General features: G+C 45.9%; 2 protein-coding genes across 3 annotated transcripts in view; both read right to left on the reverse strand.

The window, feature by feature from the left end:
* The window catches only part of LOC105696282, a 35,453-nt gene extending 15,972 nt beyond the window's left edge, over window positions 1-19,481 (reverse strand). Inside the window, exons 1-2 of one of the 2 annotated variants that reach the window (XM_012418648.2) lie at window positions 19,164-19,481; window positions 17,428-17,524 (exon numbers count right to left, since the gene is read on the reverse strand). The gene's annotated coding sequence lies outside the window, so the exon portion shown is untranslated. The remainder of the gene's footprint in view (window positions 1-17,427; window positions 17,525-19,163) is intronic. The other variant, XM_012418649.2, reaches the window with a different exon arrangement.
* Window positions 19,482-22,258: 2,777 nt separating this feature from the next.
* Window positions 22,259-23,670, reverse strand: LOC105696192 (gustatory receptor 23a-like). Its single transcript, XM_023433188.1, has 3 exons — window positions 22,806-23,670; window positions 22,626-22,712; window positions 22,259-22,558 (listed from the first exon to the last, which is right to left on the reverse strand). Exons 1-3 carry the CDS (start codon window positions 23,661-23,663, stop codon window positions 22,466-22,468), a joined length of 1,038 nt encoding a protein of 345 aa, XP_023288956.1. The 5' UTR covers window positions 23,664-23,670; the 3' UTR covers window positions 22,259-22,465.
* Window positions 23,671-24,736: the final 1,066 nt, after the last annotated feature.

Below are 24,736 nucleotides of genomic sequence, written 5' to 3' on the forward strand. Positions count from 1 at the left end.
AATAAATTCTGCAACAAATTTTAATGAATTGTGCTAAAGTTAAATTTTGCACAATGAAATAGCAATAAATTCTGCAACAAATTTTAATGAATCGTGCTAAAGTGGCAATGCCAGCTTTATGGACATATCACGACCGGCGGTGACGGCTCGCGTCGGTCATTCCTTCGCCGACCGTCGCCGGGAGCGGACGTGCGGCGCACCGTTATTACTCGAGGCACGTGATCGCGGGCCGAGAGCGAGTCTCTCCCGAGAGACGTTCACAGGGAGTTCGTCCCGTTGTTCAGCGATTTCGCCGGCCGGAGGCGAGTCCAAGTGGACCGCTCGATCGCCGGCAGGACGAGACCTCCACCTCGTCCTCGTCCCAAGAATGCCGGAAGAATCCGGCAGTCCCCTCTGGGCCTATTTTCCTCTCCCCTCTCGCACTTTCTGGCAAATAAAAATAATCTCTTTCTCTCCTTCCTCAGGACACTGGACCCTGAAGACGGAGGGCGGACTCTTAGCTTCAAAGTGTCCAAATAATTTCCGGCAGGCGGTTTCGTTATTCTCGTCACGTACGTTTCATACGTTCTCGTCACCCGGGTATAAGGTAATGTCTTAATTGGAATTATCACGTGAGGTAATTTTCATTTTCCTCGTGAGAGTTTCAAGCGAAGACGTCGGGGTCTAGGAGGCGACGAAAGGCGCGGGTGGGACTCGTGGAGATGATGAGCCCTGAAGAGCAGAAGGGTTAAGGTGAAGTGAAACACGAGGAACTTGATCGACGTCGATAAAGAAGATTTTTCTAAATGCCTACGTTGCCGACGTTCGTTTTTATATTGACAGCTGTATCGAATTATATTGGATATTGTACCAAATGGCGTACTCCACCTGTCGTTTTCGTACAATAAATATCAAGAAATCGAAGTAAAACTCCAGAAACCCTCTGGGTTCGTGCTTCCTGAGGCCCTAATTGACTGCAGAGGGACCCCCTGCGCCATCTGTGATTTTCAGGTCAATTAAATTTTCACTCCGAGACCTCGTATTACCATCGTTTTAGCATAGAAGCGCATACAACACATTTTTTGCCTTTATCCCGTTGAAATGCGAGTTTATCGATTACCAGAGTGTTTTAAATTCTCGTAAAATTGTCCCGACCCTTTCGTTTCTCATATCAGAGCCTTCGATAATTGTATATCGATCGAAATATGAGAGCTCGACGCAATTTTGGTTCTGGTCTGGGCTGAGTTAAAAAAGTTTTTGCAAAAATCCAAAATTTTCAATGTGTCAGGACAATTCTTAGATGGCCAGGAGTGATGTGTCAAAGTTTCGGACAGTTTGGTCTAATGCCCTTAAAAAAAATTGTTGTATTCGAATCGACTGATTTGAAGGGGGTGTCACTTCACCTTAAAAATCCAAATTTTGAATGTGTCAGGACAATTCTTAGATGGTCAGGAGTGATGTGTCAGAGTTTCGGACAGTTTGGTCTAATACCCTTAAAAAAAATTGTTGTATTCGAATCGACTGATTTGAAGGGGGTGTCACTTCACCTTAAAGGGCGAGGTGGAAAATTCCTCGGCAGTCGCTGGTGCATCGGAGCATGTTGTCGGAAACGAAAACCCAGGGCGAGTCATCGCTCGCCGATAAACTCGCCTAAGCTACGACTTTCCATTGACGTCATGGTCGCTTTGTGGCCGAACATCTCGATCGATGCCGGAAGTCGATGTACGCGTCGCCTTGCCATTTTGCCCTCCAACGATGTCGTAATTTCGCGAATCGCGGTCGCTTAACATTTTCGGCTTGTGTATGCGTGCGAAGATACATGTGAAAAGGTGTGAAAAAAATCGATGCGAATATTTATGCAAAAATGTTGTTATGCATCGTTGCGTATCCCGAGGATACCGACACGTCCTTAGAAGGTCGACCCGAGAAAGGAAGTCGACCTTCCGTGGGAGCATTTCGACGGCTCGAGATACCTTCGACATTTCGTGCCATTTTCCTCGACTTTAATCCCCCCGAGGAGCGACGTTTCCGCTCCGGATTTCGACGCGGATGAGAGCGGCCGAGAACAAAGACCGCGATCGAGCTCGCGCAAGAAGTCTCGATATCTCGAGGAGAGAGAGAGAGATCCGCGAAACCCGGATGAACGACAGCGAGACGTCGGAATATTGCCCCGTTAAGGTAGACCTTGTCGTTTTCGCGTTTTTCCTCGACACTTGTTGCTCAAGTCCAGAGTTTCCGCGCGTGGAAAGCGAGTTCAATTTTTCCTTATCGATACGGACTTATCGGTAGACCGTACATAGAAAAGTATAAGTGTCGAAAATATGCCCGAAATTGCCAAAGTCAATTCCTCCCAGAAGATATTTCGGGCTGAGCGGCTCCAGGGTGGAGTTTGCGAGGAGGCCAGGAACGCGCCCTAACACTGACCTCTCCCGAACCGCGAAATAAAAAGAGGCTCTAATAAGGCCGAAAAAGCGTTTAGACCTTAAAGTGGAGTCGTCGGCCCTACATATTGCCTCGTTAAGGTAGAACTCATCGTTTCCGCGTTTTTCCTCGACACTTGTTGCTCAAGTCGAGAGTTCCCTAATGGGGAAAGCGAAGTCGAATTTTTCCTTATCAATACGGACTTATCGGTATACCATACATAGAAAAGTGTAAGTGTCGAAAATATGCCCCAAATTGCCGCAGTCAATTCCTCCCAGAAGATATTTCGGGTCGAGCGGCTCCAGGGTGGAGTTCCCGAGGAGGCCAGGAACGCGCCCTAACACTGACCTCTCCCGAACCGCGAAATAAAAAGGGGCCTTAATAAGGCCGAAAAAGCATTTGTACCCTAAAGTGGAGTCGTCGGCCCTACATATTGCCTCGTTAAGGTACACCTCGTCGTTTCCGTATTTTTCCTCGACACTTTATTTCGGGTTGAGCGGCTCCAGGGTGGAGTTCCCAAGGAGGCCAGGAACGCGCCCTAACACTGACCTCTCCCGAACCGCGAAATAAAAAGGGGCCTTAATAAGGCCGAAAAAGCGTTTAGACCCTAAAGTGGAGTCACCGACCCTACAAAGGGCCGCGTTAAAAATCCGCTCTTCTCTTAAAGGCCTCGTTAGCGATCCCCGAGGGTCCTAAGGACCCCGAGACTCGAAAATAAGGTGGAGGCCCGAAAGTCGGCCTCGCAGCGGACAAAGTCGCAGCGACCGGGAACGGGTTAGAGGAACGCGACTCCACCGAGGTCCGTGCAGCGTGCGGAGCCCGTGGGAGTGACACGGGAAAAGCGCGTGGGAGTGCGCACGAGCGCGCGTCACCCCGTGTACACGCGCCCTAAGAGAACTCGGTTTATTTATACATAGAGCTCGGTTACTTTAATAATAGAGCGTAATACGCGGAGGCCGAGGCGACGTCCAGCGTCGGAGACGGACGTCGCGCTTCTCTCGTGTCACTTTGCGAGGCCCTCGACGGAGGAGGTTCCTTTGCACCCTTTTCTTCCGGGACGGTCCCCCGGGGGTCGTTTTGGACCCGGTGCATTGTCACGGGGCTCAAACGAGACGGCATCAAAGAAGCCGCGCGGAACGTCACGCTCGAGGTGGCCGCGCGCTTTTTGGCCGCGTTTCAGTGCCGGACGCGGATCAATGATCCGCGGTGCGGCCGCTTTTGCCCGTCGCGGAGGATCCAATGATCTCGAATCGATTGTGATCGGTGATCCCGAAGGAATCGATCCTCTCCGTGGGATCGGGGATCTTCGCTTTGCATCCTTTCCCTGCGACCTCGTTCGCTGCATCTGATCTAGTCGATGTTTAAGGTGAAGTGAAACCCCTTTCAAATCAGTCGATTCGAATACAACACTTTTTTTTAAGGATATTAGACCAAATTGTCCACAACTTTGACACATCACTCCTGATCGTCTAAGAATTGTCCTGACACATACAAAATTTGGATTTTGTAAAGAAATTTTTTAATTCAGCCCTGACCAGAACCAAAGTGCCGTCGAGCTCTCATATTTCGATCAATATACAATTATCGAAGGCTCTGATATGAGAATCGAAAGGGTCAGGACAATTTTACGAGAATTTAGAACACTCCGGTAATCAATGAACTCGCATTTGAACGGAATAAAGGCAAGAAAAGTGTTGTATGCGCTTCTATGCTAAAACGANATAATTCTAATAATTCTAATAATTCCGATCGATGAGGGCCCTCGACGGGAATGTTAAACAGAGGTAGTCGTTAATTCGAGGGAAGGGTAGGCCGGATGAAAATGTCAAGTCCGGCGATCGATCGGTCGTGATAATTGACGATGATCGGGACCGACGCGTCGATCGGCCCACTTATCGCGCCGGACGTATCGATACCTCGAGAGGCGATAACCCGTGAGATTCACCGGTAAATTGACGCACTCCACCGACGACACCTGCTCGCTACTGTTTACCGAAAATACTTAAAGTCCACATTTTTCCTCCTCCCGAATTTTCCACGAATCGAGAAAAATTCCAGGCGATTTGCGATGTTATTAATATGATTTTTCTTCTTTTTTAGGAGGGGAGGATCGATGTATTTTTGATAGCTCAGAGCGAACAGGTCCTTAGCGAGTCCTCCGACGCGTCGCGATCGATCCTCGTCCTTTACGCTCGATTGGACTTCTTCTTCTTTCTCTCTTTCTCTCGCTCATCCTTAATCTTTAATCTCTTTATGGAAGGCCGCGGGATTGGGTCCTTTCGAGTAAATCCTCGAGTAAATCCGGCCTTTGCGGCTCGATTGAGTACCAATTAACGGGGACAGACCGGACCTCCGGGCAGAAAGTGCAGCACGACGTGCAGAAGTGCAGCGCGACGTGCAGAAGTGCAGCGCGACGTGCACGGCGCGCGAAAGGAAACGTGGATCGCCCAAGACGGGAATTAATAAGAGAGGAGGAGTAAAGGATGGAAAATCGAGACGTCACGTCACGCTTCGAGTTGCCTAAAAGCGACTAGTTTCTAAGAAAATAATAATCCAGCAATAAATAAATAATTTCTCGCACTTTTCATTTTCGTCAGCATGGATTTTGTCGAAGGACTCAATCGAAATTAGGTAAATTAAGGAGACACTAAGAGGATTTTTCTTTTTCACTTAAAATGTATTAACCCTCTATGGGCCGAATTTTTGTTTTAAATAAAAAAAAATTGGGGGAACGAAAAATCAGCAATTAGGAACCTATATATGCATAGGAAAAAAAATTTTTCATTTAAAATGTGACTGGAAAGTTACACGGGCCCATAGAGGGTTAATTTAGAAAAAAATATAGAGAGACTTACTTAAGGAATAGTCAAGTTTAATGATTAAAGTATTTTTTGGCAATTATCGGAGGCAAGGAATTTTGGATGAAACTCTCTTTTATTTTTCCCCGATCGCCGGTCGATAGATCGTTCACCGCGACTCGTTCGATCGGTTCCCCTTTGGGACTCGGCGGTCCGAGTTTCTTGAAAAGGAGAACTCGCTCCCCAGGATGTGCCGGGAATCGATTAGCCCTTTTTTGCCGGATCGGCCGGGAGTCCCGGATTTCACGGGCGCGGTTTACAGCGTAAACAAATCGGAGGAAGGTGCAACTGCACGTCCCGTCCTTCTGGGATAACTCCCCGTGACGTCTGGTGCATTCAACCCCGGAATGCAATTCGACGGGCCGCGGGGTTTTACGACTCGTCTGCAAAAATCGTACCTCGCTTCTTCGAGCGGCAACACGACCACCAAGAGAGATCGAGATGGCCGCGGAATTCCGCCGCTCCCGTCGCCGCGGCGGAAATCGACCGCGGAAGGAAAAACGCCGAGAAAAACCGCGACCATCCGGAAGAAAATGGCGTGAAAAAAAAAAACAAATTCAACATTTCGAAAATCATCGAGAAAATCCCGTGATTTCTCCGTCACGTTATAATCGTTGCTGAAAAGGTGGACGTCATACGGAAATTAACGTGCAAAAATGTAACGATGGAAAATCCAGCGCACCGAGAGGTGCGTCGAAAAAAATCGCCACTTTGACGAAATCGCGTGAAAAAATTCCCTGCCTCGAAAATCCATCCGGAAAATTATCCGAGGATTTTTTTGTCCGTCACATTGTAATCATTGTTGAAAAAGTGGATACCATATGGAAATTAACGTGCAAAAATGTAACGGTGGAAAATCCAGCGCACCGAGAGGAGCGTCGAAAAAAATCGCCACTTTGACGAAATCGCGTGAAAAAATTCCCTGTCTCGAAAATCCATCCGGAAAATTATCCGAGGATTTTTTTGTCCGTCACATTGTAATCGTTACCATAAAAGTGGATACTATACGGGAATTAAAATGCAAAAGTGTAACGGTGGAAAATCCAGCGCACCGAGAGGAGCGTCGAAAAAAATCGCCACTTTGACGAAATCGCGTGAAAAAATTCCCTGTCACGAAAATCCACCCGGAAAATTATCCAAGGATTTTTTTGTCCGTCACATTGTAATCGTAACCATAAAAGTGGATACTATATGGGAATTAAAATGCAAAGGAGCAACGGGGGGAAAAGAACGTCTAAGGAAATGTCCATTTTGAAAATCCCTCTTCCTCGGGATTTTCCTGTTATTAAACGAAGCTCGCCTATCATAGAGAGGACGCCGAGGGAATGAAACTGCGAAGGGCTTATCTCTCGGGCCCGATAAAGCCGCGACATCGCGATATAGAAAGAGAGAGAAATATCCGCGTTTAATCCGACGTTCGGAGAGTCCTTTGAATTCCGTGGGAAGCGTTAAGCCCCTCTGAGAGGCATCGACAATGACCCCGATATCTTTGCGCAGGCGCTTCACGACCAAAATGGCGGCTGTTTTATGCCGGCCTGAGATCGGCTCGACAACGGGAATAAAAGTCGACCGGATAAGTCGCGTACTTAGTAGCGAGCTCGGCTTAAACCAGGCATAATTGCGAGGCACTCATCTCGGATATGGAAACCCATTACCGTGATAAATCCCCGATTTACGTATTTTTTTTTTATTTTTTCTTTCACCTGATGCAGATAAATGTCCGTGCGCGTTAACTAGATATGGAAACTCGGATATGGAAACCCATTACCGTGATAAATCCCCGATTTAAGTATTTTTTTATATTTTTTTTTTCACCGGATGCAGATAAATGTCCGTGCGTTAACTGGATATGGAAACTCGGATATGGAAACCCATTACCGTGATAAATCCCCGATTTACGTTTTTTTTTTTATTTTTTTTTCACCTGATGCAGATAAATGTCCGTGCGTTAACTGGATATGGAAACTCGGATATGGAAACCCATTACCGTGATAAATCCCCGATTTACGTATTTTTTTTTATTTTTTTTTCACCTGGATATGGAAACCCATTACCGTGATAAATCCCCGATTTACATTTTTTTTTTTTCCACCTGATGCAGATAAATGCCCGTGCGTTAACTAAGAGGGGATATCTCGAGTGGACGGTTTTATTAAATCGGATTTTTATGCGTATCCTGTAGATACGATTTCAGGATGAGAGGTTAAATTAGGCGCGATAGAGTTCCTAGAAGATTCCCACCGGTTTCTTTCGTTATTCCAGATAGGTATGTTGAGGAGGAATATAGAGAGAACTCGGGTGGAGGTACATCCTTTTTATTGAATCGGTCGTCCTTGAGGAGCGGATCTCCGGATGAGGCTCCTCTAGGCAGGACGCGGAACGAGAAGCTCCTTCCAGGAGGGTTAGGCAATCGAAGAGTGCTCGGAATGTTAAGTTCACCAGAGCTCATCGACCGGTTAACCTTGTCCGACCGGTGGAGGCCGTAAAATCAGGCATTGTTCGATGTTCATCGGGCCCGATGCATCGGACCGAAGGGCCGGCCACGTGCTCCCTTCCTCCCTAGAGGGAGAGGTTATTCGAGGTAGGACCAAAAGGAGACCAAAAGGAGACCAAAAGTGCATCTCCCGGCTCGAAACGATTTCTCGGGCGGCGCCCTTCAACCGACTCGAAAACCAATTTCCTCAACGGGGCCCATTCGATCCGCGAATCGGATCGTGCAAAGAGCGATGAAAAATGTATGAAATTATGAGTTTCAAAAATTAACTCATTAATAATGAGATCACCTCCGGAGGGAATTCGACGCAAGAAACGTTCCCGCGGGAATTTCCGGAGTCTCGTTGGAGATCCCGGAGAATCTGGAATTAATGAGGGGGGCTCGATTTAAAAAGAAAAAAAAAAGAAATAAAGAGTTTTACTAGAATTCTATGCAAAAATTACGAGCTACGAGCTCGACCTTTCATTCTTCAAATGACCATAAAATGGCGAGGTTTCCGAGTAGTCTTCAAGGTGAGGATTTTATTCGGAGTCGACGGGATCAACTCTTGCTCGAGGCGATGGGAAACATCGAAAGGGGGAGCCGAATCGTCGTCTAACGCAAGTGACGCTCAAGTCGGTGCTATTAAACGAGGGAACGACTCTAAATAAAGGCTCACCGGTTGCCGAGGGTTGCACGAAATTTCCGTGCACGAGTCGATTAGGAATATCGTGGCCATTCCCTCCTGGTGAACGCGAACCGACGATAAACATAAAACGTCGCGCGAGTCGCGGTAAAGACCGAAAGAGATAAAAAAAAAAAAACGAACGGCATGAATTTCCTCAAACGTAGATTTCCTGTCACAACCGAGCCCAAAAATGTTTAAAAATGTCCTAAATCTAGTAAAATCATCTATCAAGTCCATGAATTATTTATCCGCGTGCAAGGGCGTCAAGATTTTGAAGAGCGATCCCAGGAATCGAGCGCACATCTCGGAGCGCCCCGAAGAATTCCTGGAATCGCTCGGACGCCGGGAAATAATTTTTCTTTTCCGTTTGCACTATCGCTCCGCGGCTAGAATCGCGGATACGATTTTAAAAAATGTCCCAAATCAAGTAAAGTCATCTATCAAGTCCATGAATTATTTATCCGCGTGCAAGGTCGTGAAGAGTTTGAAGAGCGATCCCAGGAATCGAGCGCACACATCGGAGCGCCCCGAAGAATTCCTGGGAAATAATTTCTCTTTTCATTTGCACTATCGTCCCGCGGTTAGAATCGCGGATACGATTTTAAAAAATGTCCCAAATCAATTAAAATCATTATCAAGTCCATGAATTATTTATCCGCGTGCAAGGTCGTGAAGAGTTTGAAGAGCGATCCCAGGAATCGAGCGCACATCTCGGAGCGCCCCGAAGAATTCCTGGAATCGCTCGGACGCCGGGAAATAATTTTTTGTTTCGATTTGCACTATCATCCCACGGTTAGAATCACGGATCCGAGATGGCGGCCGATCGTAAAGGCGCGCTTGGGTCGCCGACAATAAAGCCAGAGCTCTCTCGGTGGGACGTATAAATAATACCGAATACGTAGCAGAGCTTCGGGCTCCCGGTATAGTAAGTCGTAGTAAGGCATTGCAGATGCAGCTGACGAAACCGAGTCAAGGTCCGGCCGCAGCGGTCCGGGCGCGGGAATTGCGCCTCCGCCAATCGGGCGCGTCGTTAAAGCGCAATCGCGGTTGATAATGCGCCGACGTCACGCGGAATTCTCCCCCTCGCGAGATGTAAATATCGAGGAGAATATCCCGGAGTGATACGAAACTAGGAGAAACGACGAGAAAAGGACGAAAAACGAGGCAGCACCCTCGAGGGTCTGCAACAGGCGCGATAACCCGGCGAGGTCGAACGACACTCCGAAGGTGTCGCGACCTTCTGGAGACCCTATGTAACCCACCATACGATATGTAAGTGTACATGGTGTTAAGTGTACAAGATGTAACGCACCGGGGGACGAGCAAAGGGACACGGTCGGCGGTCATGAGAAGATCAACGGCCGCGCAGCATCCTCCTCGGTCCAGTCACCGCGGAGGAATGCGCGGCCGCGAGGGAAACCTCCGCGAGACGCGACGTTCCCTCCCCCTCCCCCCGGGCCTAGATGGAAAGGGTTATCAAAAGCGATTTAAACGCGCCGTGTTATCCCCTTGCCATTCGAGTTTTTCAAATCTCGTAATGGTCGAGATAGCCTCTACAGAGGACTTAAAGGGTTAACCCCGGAATTAACCCTTTATGATTTATTCGAATTTACCCGAGTCAGATAAACGTTCCACGAATTACTTAAACATTCCCTCGGTCTTATTCGACATTCAAATCCTTCGGTTTAATGAATGCCTCTTCTCTTTTCTCGGCCAGGTACGAGTATTTATACGTTCATGCATAATCGCGAAAATTCGAGAATCGCAGTTTCAGATGCGTCAACCCACGGCCGCGTGACCGCTCCAATTCGAGCCTCTTTGGCCGATCCCGAGTCCTCCACGTGACCATGTACGCCGCAAAGCGCGTTACGGAATGAGTGCGGTCCCTTCGGGTCGCGCCGCGCTCAATGGGCGGCCAATCGTGCGGCGCCCAGCGCGCCTGCGCGCCGTGACGTCACGGCCCGAGTCGGAACAGCTGATCGCGCATCCGCGCGCGCGTCACGGAGTCAGTCGCGGCGCGGCGCCCGGGCGAGGCGGAGGCGCCACCGCCTTCTCCCCGTACCGCCCGAAAACTGGGGGTCGGGAAGCGACCGGTTACGTAAGCCGCGGGTTACGAAACGGGACTGCAACGCGCAAGGTCGCCTCCCATTGCCGACCCATTGACCCGTGCGAGCGTTTATTCGCAGCTCGAGACCTCGAAACCTCCCTCGCTCGCTGTAGAAGAAAGTATTTTCCACGAGAAAATTCCACGAGTCATACATTTTCATGAATTAACAGGAGGTCAAGGCGATATCAAAATGGCACCAAAGAGGTTTCACCCGTGAAACTATCTCCCAACGTGGAAGGGTAACGCTATAAGGAAGTTCCCGACCCACTCGTGAAATTTCAATTTTTTTAACAATTTATTTATGGACCAGTTTTACACAAATTTAATTTCCATGGGTGGAGGGACCTCCCTTGGAGGGTTAACGATTAAGTGGTAAGGTTTGAAATGGCCCACTCGTGAAATTTCAATTTTTTTACAAATTTATTTATGGACCAGTTTTAGACAAATTTAATTTCCATGGGTGGAGGGACCTCCCTTGGAGGGTTAATGATTAAGTGGTAAGGTTTGAAATGACCCACTGGTGAAATTTCAATTTTTTACAAATTTATTTATGGACCAGTTTTAGACGAATTTAATTTCCATGGGTGGAGGGACCTCCCTCGGAGGGTTAACGATTAAGTGGTAAGGTTTGAAATGACCCACTCGTGAAATTTCAATTTTTTTTAAATTTATTTATGGACCAGTTTTAGACGAATTTAATTTCCATGGGTGGAGGGACCTCCCTTGGAGGGTTAACGATTAAGTGGTAAAGTTTGAAACGATTCGGTACACCCAGTTCGGAGAAAAGTTTCACGGCGACTCGTATGTCGCTTTGGTGCCGCCTTATGGAGGAGTCACCTTAACGTCCCAGGCCACCTGGTGGAGGGCGATCAAACGCTCCAGTGAACCGATTCGCGGCCGTTACCGTTGACTCCCAATGGCCGATCGACGATTTAAACGATTCCCCACGGTGGCGTTAATTGCGAACCCCCTCGGGATACGCGACTCGATAAGACCGACAAGTGCACGGCCAACTGCGCGATAACCGCACCTGTGAGTTATCGGCTCATTAGGACGTTAGCTATTAACCTGCTAGGCTAGTAGGTACTTTGTATTCCGTTTTAGCCGCTCCTATTCGCAATTTTTCATGCCCGAGAGTTAACGCGATTGCTCGTCGTCCGACAATACTCGTGAGCGTACGTCATTGCTCGTATCTCCGGTTGCGAATTATTAATATTGTCATCGTAATTGTATCAGTAAAACGCGGTCGAGATGTCGATAAGAGGTGGACCTCGCGATGATCTTTTAGGGTCGCATCCTCCGGACCAGAGAGAAAGAGAGGGATGGAAATAATTTCACCTCCCAAGGTGCTCGACTACTGTCGTCATCGATATATCGATCGACATCGGTGACGACCCGGCGTCGCGACTGACTCACGAGAGATTTTTACGCCGCTCGAGTAAAGCCGTGCCAAACGTCGCCTCCTCGCCGGAAGTCGGCGAGGTCGAATTCATCCGATGTTTATTTGCCTCGGGAATAATGAACGGCAACCCTTGGACTTTCCCTTTAGCGGAAAGTCAGGGAATTAAGGAAGAAAAAAAAAAGAATTAAAACGACGGAGAATCCGGATTTCTCAACATGCCCGCGAAATTCGGGCGAAGAGAGATAGGAAGAAGTCGATGACCACGCCGGAGCGTTTCCACCTTGGAAAATTCGGTGGCTGATAAGGGCCCGATATCGCGTCGAAAAGTCTTCCGAAAAGCGTTAAAAACGACGAAAATCAGTGAAATCGAATTCATCCGCTGTCTGTTCGACTCCGGGATCATACGTGCGAAATTCGAATCAATACAGAGAAAAATGGCGAAAATCGCCAGAGCGGCGCCATCTTGGAAAATTCGGTGGCCGATAAGGGCCCGACATAGCGTCGAAAAATCTTCCGAAAAGCGTTAAAAACGACGAAAATCAATGAAATCGAATTCTGGGATCGTGCGTGGGAAATTCGAGTCAAGAGAGATACAGAGAAAAATGACGAAAACCGCCAGAGCGGCGCCATGTTGGAAAAAATTGGCGGCCGATAAGGGCCCGACACAGCGTCGAAAAATTTTCCGAAAAGCGCTAAAAACGACGAAAATCAATGAAATCGAATTCCGGGATCATGCGTGCGAAGTTCGAGTCAAGAGAGATACAGAGAAAAATGGCGAAAACCGCCAGAGCGGCGCCATGTTGGAAAAAATTGGCGACCGATAAGGGCCCGATATCGCGTCGAAATTCCCCCGTCAAAGACGAAGAGAGAAAGAGAGGAGATAACGCGGGGGAGGAAGAGACCGATGGGAGGACCGAGCAAACGATTTTGTTTATGCGAAGACGACGCACACGAACACGTGAATCATGAGTCGGCCAGATCCGATTCTATCATCGACGCGCGATGACGCGTATCTGCCCCGACGAGAAAAACAAGACGGAGAGAGACGCACCCATTGGGCCGCGTGGGCGTAAGACGGAGAGGGAAATAGAGAGAGCCGACACGGACAAACGGGGACGCCAAATGGAGGAAACAAGAGGACAATACGTTACTCGAGGCGGTGCGTCGAGTGGATTGCGAGGTCCTGCATAGATGCACGTCCAAGGACCTCCGAAAGGTCCTTGGAAAGGACCGTTGGTATAAATTTACACCGTTGAAAATTCTCGCACGTAATCGACGTTTCTAAATGGATTTGCAAATTCCCGTTATCGCGTAGGGATGTCCGGATATCCTGCCAGGGAATTAATACACTTAAGTGTTAAACTGAATTTCAAAAAATATGTCGTGAAATATTATTATTATTTTTTTTTTAACAGTGCCCGCCATTTTTGGACAAAGTTCCGAAAAACGCGTACCTCCGATCAACTCGGAGCTTCGTATACGGTAAAAAATGTTAAATTCTGAAAATAGTGATTTTTAACGAGTTAAGAGTGCGCGCAAATTTTTTTTTTATTAATTAAATGGATTTGCAAATTCCCGTTATCGCGTCGGGATATCCGGATATCCTGCCAGGGGAATTAATACACTTAAGTGTTAAACTGAATTCCAAAAAATATGTGGTGAAATATTATTATTATTTTTTTTTTAACAGTGCCCGCCATTTTTGGACAAAGTTCCGAAAAACGCGTACCTCCGATCAACTCGAAGCTTCGTATACGGTAAAAAATGTTAAATTCTGAAAATAGTGATTTTTAACGAGTTAAGAGTGCGCGCAAATTTTTTTTTTATTAATTAAATGGATTTGCAAATTCCCGTTATCGCGTCGGGATATCCGGATATCCTGCCAGGGGAATTAATACACTTAAGTGTTAAACTGAATTCCAAAAAATATGTGGTGAAATATTATTATTATTTTTTTTTTAACAGTGCCCGCCATTTTTGGACAAAGTTCCGAAAAGCGCGTACCTCCGATCAACTCGAAGCTTCGTATACGGTAAAAAATGTTAAATTCTGAAAATAGTGATTTTTAACGATTTATGAGTGCGTGCAATTTTTTTTTTTACCGGCCATATTGCGATGTTAATTATCGTCCTTTTAAAAAAAACCACGGGGCAAGGATCTCGTCACTCGAGATCCTGGCGCGTGGCAGGTCTCGCAAGAAATCTGTTTATCACTGGCAACTGGATCATACGAGCATGATAAGCGTTTTACGGAGTCCTGCAGCATAATTCCCCGGCACCCGTCGCCGGCTCGATATTAATAACCGAGAAAAAGGACGAAAATCGAGGCGACCAATTAATGCAGTTAATCAAGCGCCGACTCGGCCAGGACGCATTGTTTTCCTTCTCTTCCGATTAACCAACCGTGATATTCAACGATAAATGAGTTTTTCCCCACCGACGACCGCCACGTGGGAAATTAACACTAGGTTTACGGGACCCGTCAATTTGACGGAATTCAAACTTCGATAAGAAATACCGAAAAACGCATAGCATTAACTTTAACCATTTTTGTATCGTAAATTAATCATTTCGTCCAAAGAATTTGTACACGCAATTATTTTTTCCTAAGCCTTCTAATTATTAAAATCTGTATGTGGTATACCTATCTCTACGAAACTCGTCAAATTGACGGACTAGCTAATTTCATAAACAATCCATATATATATTTGCTTCGTTGCAGAGAGTGTAAGGCGAAAATGAGAGTGAAAGTTTGCATTGAAAGTGGAAAGATGGAAGGATCTTCGGATAGTGAAGAGGAAAACTTCTTGAAAGGGTGTCGTAGGAAGAAAAGGATGCGCATTCTTTCTAGTCCTGACTCCGAGGATGAGAGGACGAGCATTGCAATAATTTCCGTGATGATTTTTAAAAAAGGACTTTTTACTTATTAATCATTCAATTAAACGTAAAGCCTAGGGTTGTTTAATTCGGACTTAATTTGAATATATCGATTTTTTAAAGAAAATCCGTGTTTTCGTTTGCCCGTCAATTTGACGGGTGCTCGTAGAAACAGGTATATATAAAACGCCCGTAAATGTAGTGTTAAATTCGCGGATACGAATAATTGGCACGAAACACCGGTACGCGTTAGTCCTATTTTCCCCCAGGATGCCGATTTCAAATCGACCCAGGAAACCCCACGTGACATTCGGCCAGGTGTAAAGCAGCCAAAGGCTTGAAATACCGGGAGCCAGAGTAATAAGAGAATAATAAGTACCACCTGGTTGTATAAGTACCCGCGAATTGCGCAGTTGGAGGCTCGGCAAAGAATGGATATTGCGTGTCACAAGGACTTTCTCAACTTTCCCAGGTGGGGGGAATTAATTGCGATTTTCCTCCTGGACGTGGCCCTCGAAATCTAGCCGAACATACCCTGACAGATAAGTTGATACGTACCCTCAAGGTGGCGTCACAAAGTATAACCTTTCCAAAAAATTGTTAAGCATGTAAACAATTTTTAGACAGATAAGTTGATACNTACCCACCAAAAAGTAAAATGGAAAATTCGCGGATGTCAAGACCCTCTTCGGGGCCTTCGCGGTCACGTGGGTAAAAGAATTTTGGAAACGACTCAAGTCAACGTTCAACATTTTCGACAATAGGCGCGTCTACCTCGACAGGTGTGCACCTGTGCTCTGGGATTGTTTTTCTATTTATTTTTTTATTTTTTTTCTATTACTCTTCGACGGACAATGTCGAGGCGCCGCTCGGTAGCATAATGACTCTCACTATATGCAGCCACATTAATAGCCTAGCGAGCTATACTTAACCATAGTATAGTTGGCCGCACCTAATTGGCATTCGCGATAAACAAGTTTTTGCTTTCTCGGAGTGTTTCGGACTATACCAGCGTGTCCTCTCGGTACTCCTTTCGGCCGGCAAGGCCGAAAGGAGGGGAAAGGGGAGAATTACCGGGATTCGCCTATCTAGAGACTTGGCATCGCAACTATGCTTCCTCGCGGCCTGGTTTTCTTCGAGAGCGACAAACTATAATCCCTCCTCTCCCTCTCTCCGAGATAAATCTTCGTCCCTCTGCTATCAGCCCTTTCCTTTCAGTTTTCCCGCCGCTTAAAAATTCCAGTAACTTAAAATGATACGAAAGCGTCATACAAAGAAAAAAAAAAAAAATATCAGCCTTTCCTTTCAGTTTTCCCGCCGCTTAAAAATTCCAGTAACTTAAAATGATACGAAAGCGTCATACAAAGAAAAAAAAAAAAAATATCAGCCTTTCCTTTCAGTTTTCCCGCCGCTTAAAAATTCCAGTAACTTAAAATGATACGAAAGAGTCATACAAAGAAAAAAAATATATATATATATTCGCGGAATATCTTATTGAGAAAATCATCGAGCGGAAGGAAACGGTCCGTCTGCGTGTTTTGAGAGACCCAAGGCCGGGCACTCGCGCAAAAAAACAGACTGGGAATTGAAGTGACGTCACTAGTCAAATATCTTATCACCCGAACGCCGTTATCGCCATTTGGCCGATCGGGCGCGGACCCGCGTTGCCGATCCTCCGGATCGTTTCCCGAATTTATATCGATTACTCGGTCGCTAGGGCTATTGTTGGATCGATCGTCGAGAAATTGCGCGCCACCTGAAAACGCTTATAACGTTGCAGAAATTTTTCCTCTCTTTTTGCGCGGTAGCGTCGAGGAGGCGCAAAAACATTTTCCGGAATTGCGGAATCCCGCGATATGTAAACAGGATAATTTTAGGAGATGAATCGCCCGACGAGTTTGTCGCAATTAATCTGCCATATAAGAGAAAAGTCGTATAAAAAAAGTGTAAATATAGATTTCCTCAAGTTTTCCCCCGAGGGTCCTGTAGGAGGGGAATTTCTTTTTATTCCGCGGAGTTCCGGAATTGCGGAATCTCGCGATATGTGCCCATAATTATGAAAGTGGTCTAAGTCAAAATTAAAAAAAAAGAAATGAGTTTATCAGTTATTTCACGCCATATTATTTCAAACGAAATTAATTCAATGTAATTTCGAAACAAAACATATATGACAGACCACTTTCATAATTATGGGCACATGTGTAAACACAATAATTTTAGGAGATGAATTGCCTGGCGAGTTTATCGCAATTAATCTGCCATATAAGAGAAAAGTCGTATAAAAAAAGTTTAATTAGAGATTTCCTTAAATTTTCGCCCGAGGGTCCCGTAGGAGGGGAATTTCTTTTTATCCCGCGAGTTCCGGAATTACGGAATCTCGCGATATGTAAACACGATAATTTTAGATGAATCGCCTGACGAGTTTGTCGCAATTAATCTGCCGTATAAGAGAAAAGTCGTATAAAAAAAATGTAAATAGAGATTTCCTCAAGTTTTCGCCCGAGCGTCCCGAAGGAGGGGAATTTCTTTTTATTCCGCGAGTTCCTGGATTCCGCGGCTTCTTCGTAAACACGGTAAGTTGCTAGAAGGACGAAAAATAAATGCGGAGCCAATGGCGACTCACCTCATCTTCTCGGGAGGGATCGAGGTGGCGTCTCTTCTCTTCCTCGGGAATTGAATTCGCGTCACAGCTGCGCCCACGTGCTCCGAGACATCCGTATCTAGATAGGGAATTACGTGTCAAACCATTGGCAGCGACTAATGACGTCTATACCTAGAGACACTGACAGGTGCGATCCGTGCTGTCTGACCGTGACCGACATTTTCACTCGACGTAAAAAATCTTCGCCCGGCAGATAGTGGAAACGCCGCGCGATATGTCAGTCAAACGCGTCATTAATTTCACTGTATCCTAAATCCACCGCGAGTTCCCAACAATGACACCCCGCCGATCCAACCACTAATTAAACGAGCGGTTACTTAAAATTATGAAAATAAATATTAATAGAAATTGAAGAAGAAAAAATTAATAGAAATGCGAGGCGACGTCAGTTAAATGTCTCGTTAAACTGCCAATGAACTATTATAGGAGCGAGTCATTCAAAAGTATACAAATAAATATATACACGAGTACATAAAAAGCGAGAAACCTCGAGGAGCCTCGAGCCTCTTCCTAACCATGACCTACGACGCTCCGGTAATTCGTTTAAATCTCCTTCCTCTTAAAAAAGGAAAAAAATAAATAAATACGAAAACCATAATGGGAGCGAACGTTTCAAGAATAATAACGACTATTAAGACAAAGATCTCCCGCTCGAGTGTTCACCTTACATAATTTCTAGGTAAAAACTGTGAAACATCGAGTGGAGATTACAGGCGATATCTGTAATGTCATTGACGGCATTGTTTACGCTCCTCTTGATGACAGCTAAAGTTAGCCGGAATTTATTTGCGGTATTCATATTCTCGAGGTGCAAGTAACTCGGGAACTGCCAAAGAGATGTCATTAACGTCGTGCGTGGTGACTGTTTTTTTTTAATTATTTTTTTCCTGGTCTAAAGTTGCAGGATAAGAGAAACCGTCAACGGGCTAGGACTTAATCTAATGTCAAAGTACACGATAAGACCGTATATTAATTCATGACCAGGTTGAAATGCGAGAATCCGCGGAAAAGGCCGACATAGAGGGAAACAATGAAGCCTCTGTTAAGCCAATGACCATGACATTGCTCGGGCTTGGAATTGACGAGCAATTATCTCGTGTCATTAGTCGCTAATCGGCCGACCGTGACCCCATTCACGAATAATCCGACCGTGGTCATTACCCACTGATTATCCGTGTCATTCACCGACCGAGCCATCCATGGGTATTCGTGGGCACTCTAAGCCAACCTTAATGGCCATTCGTTACCCGGCCGAGCGTTAAAGAGTAATTACTCGACCCTGTTATTGGCCACCAATTACCGACTATGACACGTCCCATTATAGGGATCAATAAATTACAATAAACATAATGACGCGCAAAGAACATAAGCCCAAGTTGCTTTAAATCATTTAAAATTATTTAACTAAACCAAACCTATCTCTAGACAAAAAAAGAAAATTTTAGATAATGTACCGTTAAAAATGGAGATGTGCTAAAATAGATCACCTGTTGATCCAGAGTGGATATTCCCCCGGAAATCAATGAAAACGATTACCTCTGATTTTATGTGATAAACAATGTGACTCGGTAACAACTAACGTTCGACCTTAAATCTGTGACAACGATTTCCATATAGATAACCTCAAAATTGAGTTTCTAAATATGTGTTCCGGTTAGAATAATTATTGCGAGAATCTTTATGTGAAAATATGTCACCTGGTTCTTTTGTTTTTTATTGCAGGCGGTCCATCTATGCCTGGCCTTGACCCGTGGCTCCGCGCTCGGTGGGACGTCTGGGGGGCGTCGGGACGACCTGATGCACCTGCACTGGGTGCACCATCCTCGGGACACTGCGCTTGTCCAGGGCGCGCGAGAGACGCGGGGTGCCCGACTGGTCGGAGAGCGCAGCGCAGACCCGCAAAAGCGCCTAGACGTTCACCGCGCGACGGCTGGCGCGAGACTGAGCGCTCGGCGCGCTGACTGCGAGAAGGTAGCCGGGGTTGGCGGGACGCGAATCAGGGGGCGCCGTCGGCGCGCGGGGGAAATCGATCCGCCGCGCAGAGGGCGCTCCGATGCACTCACCGGATGCACCGATCGAGCATCCGGAAATGTAGGATAACGGAAACGGGAGATAAAACATTTTCCAATTAAACAGATGAATATCGAGGATTTCTAAATTCAAAATGCAGGGAGTTTACGTAGGAATTTATAACCTAACAACAACAGAGGGCGTTCCGATGCACCGAGGAGGCGACCGGAAGTGACGCTGCGCGGATCCCGGAAACGCGGGATAATAATTTTCCATTTGACCGCCGAGGTGAAGGGCATCGTTTCCTCCCAAATGGAGGAATTCTCTCGAGGCGGTCGATTTATTTAGAAATTTATCCCACCGCTGCAAGTCTCCCGGTGCAACAATGGCGGCCGGGAATTCCGGGGCGAGGGTTCGTTCCGCAAGTCACGGAGGCGAGGGTAGCCCGACTGGATCTCCGGTGGACGTGCGGCCCGATTTTATCCGCCTTATATCTCGGCATTTATCGCGGCGTCATTACTGCCGAGTGTACCTGTCAGGTGGTAACGTATGCCGACGATAAAAACCCATTGTTAAGACGGCCACGCCTATCTTAGATGCACCGACGAAATTCATTTTCAGAGGGGCCGCCTCGACCCAAGTGCATCGCTTCGAATTCCTCCGAATTCACTTCCCCCAGCGATGCATCTCGAGTGGGAAATTAAGGTGAAGTGAAACCCCCTTCAAATCAGTCGATTCGAATACAACACTTTTTTTTAAGGGTATTAGACCAAACTGTCCGAAACTTTGACACGTCACTCCTGATCATCTAAGAATTGTCCTGACACTTTCAAAATTTGGATTTCTCCAAAAAATTTTTTGACTCAGTCCAGGCCAGAACCAAAATGGCGTCGAGCTCTCATATTTCGATCAATATACAATTATCGAAGGCTCTGATATGAGAATCGAAAGGGTCAGGACAATTTTACGAGAATTTAGAACACTCTGGTAATCGATAAACTCGCATTTGAACGGGATAAAGGCAAAAAAAGTATTGTATGAGCTTGTTTCCTAAAACGATGGTAATACGAGGTCTCGGAGTGAAAATTTAATTGGCCTGGAAATCACAGATGGCGCAGGGGGTCCCTCCGCAGTCAATTAGGGCCCCAGAAGGCATGAATTCAGAGGATTTCTGGAGTTTTACTTGGATTTCTTTATAATTATTGTACGAAAACGACAGGGGGAATATGCCATTTGGTACAATACACAATATAATTCGACCCAGCTGTCAATATAAAAACGAACGTCGGCAACGTGGGCATTTAGAAAAATCTTCTTTATCGACGTTGATCAAGTTCCTCGACGTGTTTCACTTCACCTTAAACCGAGGAATTTCTGCAGGCAGTCGTCGAGGGATTTTTTCAACTCCTCGAGATAGCTTCGGATCGTTAGAAATTGATCTCACCCACTCAGGTTTTTCAATTTGCATTTATTATAAGCCGCGAGCGGAGATCGATCGACCAATTTGCAAGGGGAAGAGTAAGAACCCCGTGTGCATTAATAATTCATGCACAGGCGGCTGCACCTTGCATTGTTGCGGTCCTCGAATTCCGATTTTGCTCGTAGTGGAATCCGCCGGAATTTAGTCAGACACGAAGGCGCCAAGAGGATGCCCACACCTCCATCGAAGCAAGGTACATCGTCATGCAGACGATCGATGCATCCCGAAGCTGGTCATGCTAATAACCATTAGAACGTCTGCCGAGAACAAGCCGAGCGGAATGCAACCGGCGCCATTTGTAAAAACGAAATGCACTCGGTTATTCCACCCCCTCGTTAAATGGCAAGTACGATCCCAGCAAGCCACCGAATAAATAAACGGTGAATGTTAACTAGAAGTTGAGAAGAACCCCGGTATAAAAAATTAACTGCCAGAAAATCATATCCTAAAAACATGGCAACTGTTAAGGTGAAGTGAAACCCCCTTCAAATCAGTCGATTCTAATACAACACTTTTTTTCAAAGGTAAAAAACCAAACGGTCCGAAACTTTGACACGTCACTCCTGATCATCTAAGAATTGTCCTGACACATTGAAAATTTGAATTTTTCAACAAAATTTTTTAACTCAGCTCAGGCAAGAATCAAAATGGCGTCGAGCTCTCATATTTCGAACGATATACAATTATCGAAGGATCTGATATGAGAAACTAAAGGGTCAGGACAATTTTACGAGAATTTAGAACACTCTGGTAATCGATAAATTCCCATTTGAACGGGATAAAGGCAAAAAAAGTGTTGTATGCGCTTCTATGCTAAAACGATGGTAATACGAGGTCTCGGAGTGAAAATTTAATTGACCTGGAAATCACAGATGGCGCAGGGGGTCCCTCTGCAGTCAATTAGGGCCCCAGAAAGCACGATCCGGAGGATTTCTGGAGTTTTACTTCGATTTCTTTATAATTATTGTACGAAAACGACAGATGGAGTATGCCATTTGGTGCAATACCCAATATAATTCGACACAGCTGTCAATATAAAAACCAACGTCGGCAACGTAGGCATTTAGAAAAATCTTCTTTATCGACGTCGATCAAGTTCCTCGACGTGTTTCATTTCACCTTAATAGTTGCAGTTTGAACCGACGGACGAGATGCAGAACGACGCAGGGACCGTCCAGGAGAAACTTTGCTGCGGACCTAGGAAATTATTAATTGTTCCCCTCGTTTATACGGAGTGGAGATCTCTTTTCAGGATATTTGGCAAGCTCTAACCCGGTTTTATTACGGCAGAAACCTCCGTAATGCAGTCTGACGGAAAGGCGCCAGGCCGATGATCTCGTGTCTGCACCGAAGGAAGTGCATTGTCCCCGGGAAGATCGATGCATCTTGATGGAAATCTGGAAAACGGACCAAAAAGTGCGACCCTCGTTGTATAAGGTTTTTCAATACCCGTTGGGGAGCGTGTCATGGTTGGGAAGTCTTTTGAAATTCGGATTTGCCTTTCCGTGGTCACTGCCCTGCGTCGGCTCCTCCCCTGCAGGATTTCGAGGACAGGAGGAACTGGATCAGGATCAATAAATACGTGGTGATCCCTCCGACGATCTGGAAGGTGAGAAATATTTTTACGCCCGTGGGAGTCGTCAACAATCAGAAATAAAAAAAAATTTACCGCGCTCAGAAGAGTCGCGTCCAGGGATAACCCTTTCGCCGTGAAGGAGTTGTCGCGATGCAACAGCTGCAGCGAGAAGAGCTGCATCTGAGGTGTTAAAAATGATGAAAATCTTATTATTTATCGATGAAAAATATATAGAATGATCGATAAGAACTTCCGACACTTTTTCAGGGTTACCTCTTCCTTGGTGCGGTCGTCGCTGGTGCACAGGATGACGTCGTGCACCAGGATGCCGGTCTTCAGGGCCTGGTCTTTCGTGATCTCACACGTCCAGACCGTGAATGCAATTTTTGCAGCGTAGTACCCCACCGACATTATGAAGTAAGAGTACCAAATCTGCTTTTCCAGGTTAATCTCCTTCACCCCCAGCACCTTTAGTATGTAAAAGTACAGACTAAACGTTATTTCAGCAAAGGTAAGGACGATCGAGGCGACGTTTTGCAGACAGAAGGCGTCGTTCAGGTCCCGAACTGCATCGCTGACGTCTTGATAGGATTTCTTGAGCACCTGGAGCTCGTGTAGGATCAAAGGGTTCTTGTTCTCGTGATAAACTCTCCTGAGTAAGTGGGGCTCGTCGATTTCGACTTTTCTTCTCAAAGCTATAAGGTGTTGATTTATCTTCCGGAAACAGAGTTCCAGGACGCACACGAGGTTCATGTACTGACAGTCCATCAGGAAGACGACCAAGGTAGTGTACATGCCGAGAAATTTGAAAGCAGCGAGAATGTAACTCCCAGACTTCATGATCGCTCTCGTCATCTGCCCAGCGAGGAAAATAAATCCCAGGATGTCCTTCGCTTGGATCGTCAGAGTCCATCTGCCGAAATCCTCGTCAGTCAGCTGAGATGAAATCCTGGAAATTTCCCGAAGCACCCTCAGACGACAATTTTGACAGACGAACGTGACCACGGAGATGAGGAAGCCGAAGATCAAGTAGCAGTTCGCCTGCAGCATCCCTGGGACGCTGTCATATGACAAAATGTTGGAAATATCGATTGCGTATATCGCTACTCCTATGCCCATTGTGAAAACCATCAGGATGAATGCTGAAAAGATCCAGCTGATCCTGGAAGGCAGGACTGTTCTACCTTGCCCTGAAAAGCAATCCCAAAGTCAAAATAAAATTTGTTCCTACCCTAAGAAAATGAATTCCCTTCCGAAGAAATTTTACATCGAATTTATTCGAGTTTATTTAAGGTGAAGTGAAACATCCTTCAAATCAGTCGATTCGAATACAACACTTTTTTTTAAGGGTATTAGACCAAATTGTCCGAAACCTTGACACGTCACTCCTGATCATCTAAGAATTGTCCTGACACATTCAAAATTAGGATTTTTCAAGAAAATTTTTTAACTCAGTCCAGACCAGAACCAAAATAGCGTCGAGCTCTCATATTTCGATCGATATACAATTATCGAAGGCTCTGATATGAGAATCGAAAGGGTCAGGACAATTTTACGAGAATTTAGAACACTCTGGTAATCGATAAACTCGCATTTTAACGGGATAAAGGCAAAAAAAGTGTTGTATGCGCTTCTTTGCTAAAACAATGGTAATACGAGGTCTCGGAGTGAAAATTTAATTGACCTGGAAATCACAGATGGCGCAAGGGGTCCCTCCGCAGTCAATTAGGGCCCCAGAAGGCATGAATTCAGAGGATTTCTGGAGTTTTACTTCGATTTCTTTATAATTATTGTACGAAAACGACAGGTGGAATATGCCATTTGGTACAATACCCAATATAATTCGACCCAGCTGTCAATATAAAAACCAACGTCGGCAACGTAGGCATTTAGAAAAATCTTCTTTATCGACGTTGATCAAGTTTCTCGACGTGTTTCACTTCACCTTAAGGCAAATTCTTATTTCTTTCGATCAATGACGTTCTTTATTTATCGGGGTAGGAATTTGAATTTTATTCCTAAGCTCTTGGATTTTTTTTTTACCTCCATTTTTACTCCAACTCGTCTCCGTTCCAACTTTGTAGGGGAATAATCCGTGGATCTGGCAAAGGACGAAATTCGGCCTCATAAGAGAGGCGAAGTCGCAGGACCGGAAGGAGTACCACTTCCTCCAATTTTGGAGCTGCTTCAACATCCTTAGAAAA

The sequence above is a fragment of the Orussus abietinus genome, unplaced genomic scaffold (assembly GCF_000612105.2).
Source record: "Orussus abietinus isolate OABI.00-Male unplaced genomic scaffold, Oabi_2.0 scaffold37, whole genome shotgun sequence".
In the NCBI taxonomy this organism is placed as follows: Eukaryota; Metazoa; Arthropoda; class Insecta; order Hymenoptera; family Orussidae; genus Orussus; species Orussus abietinus.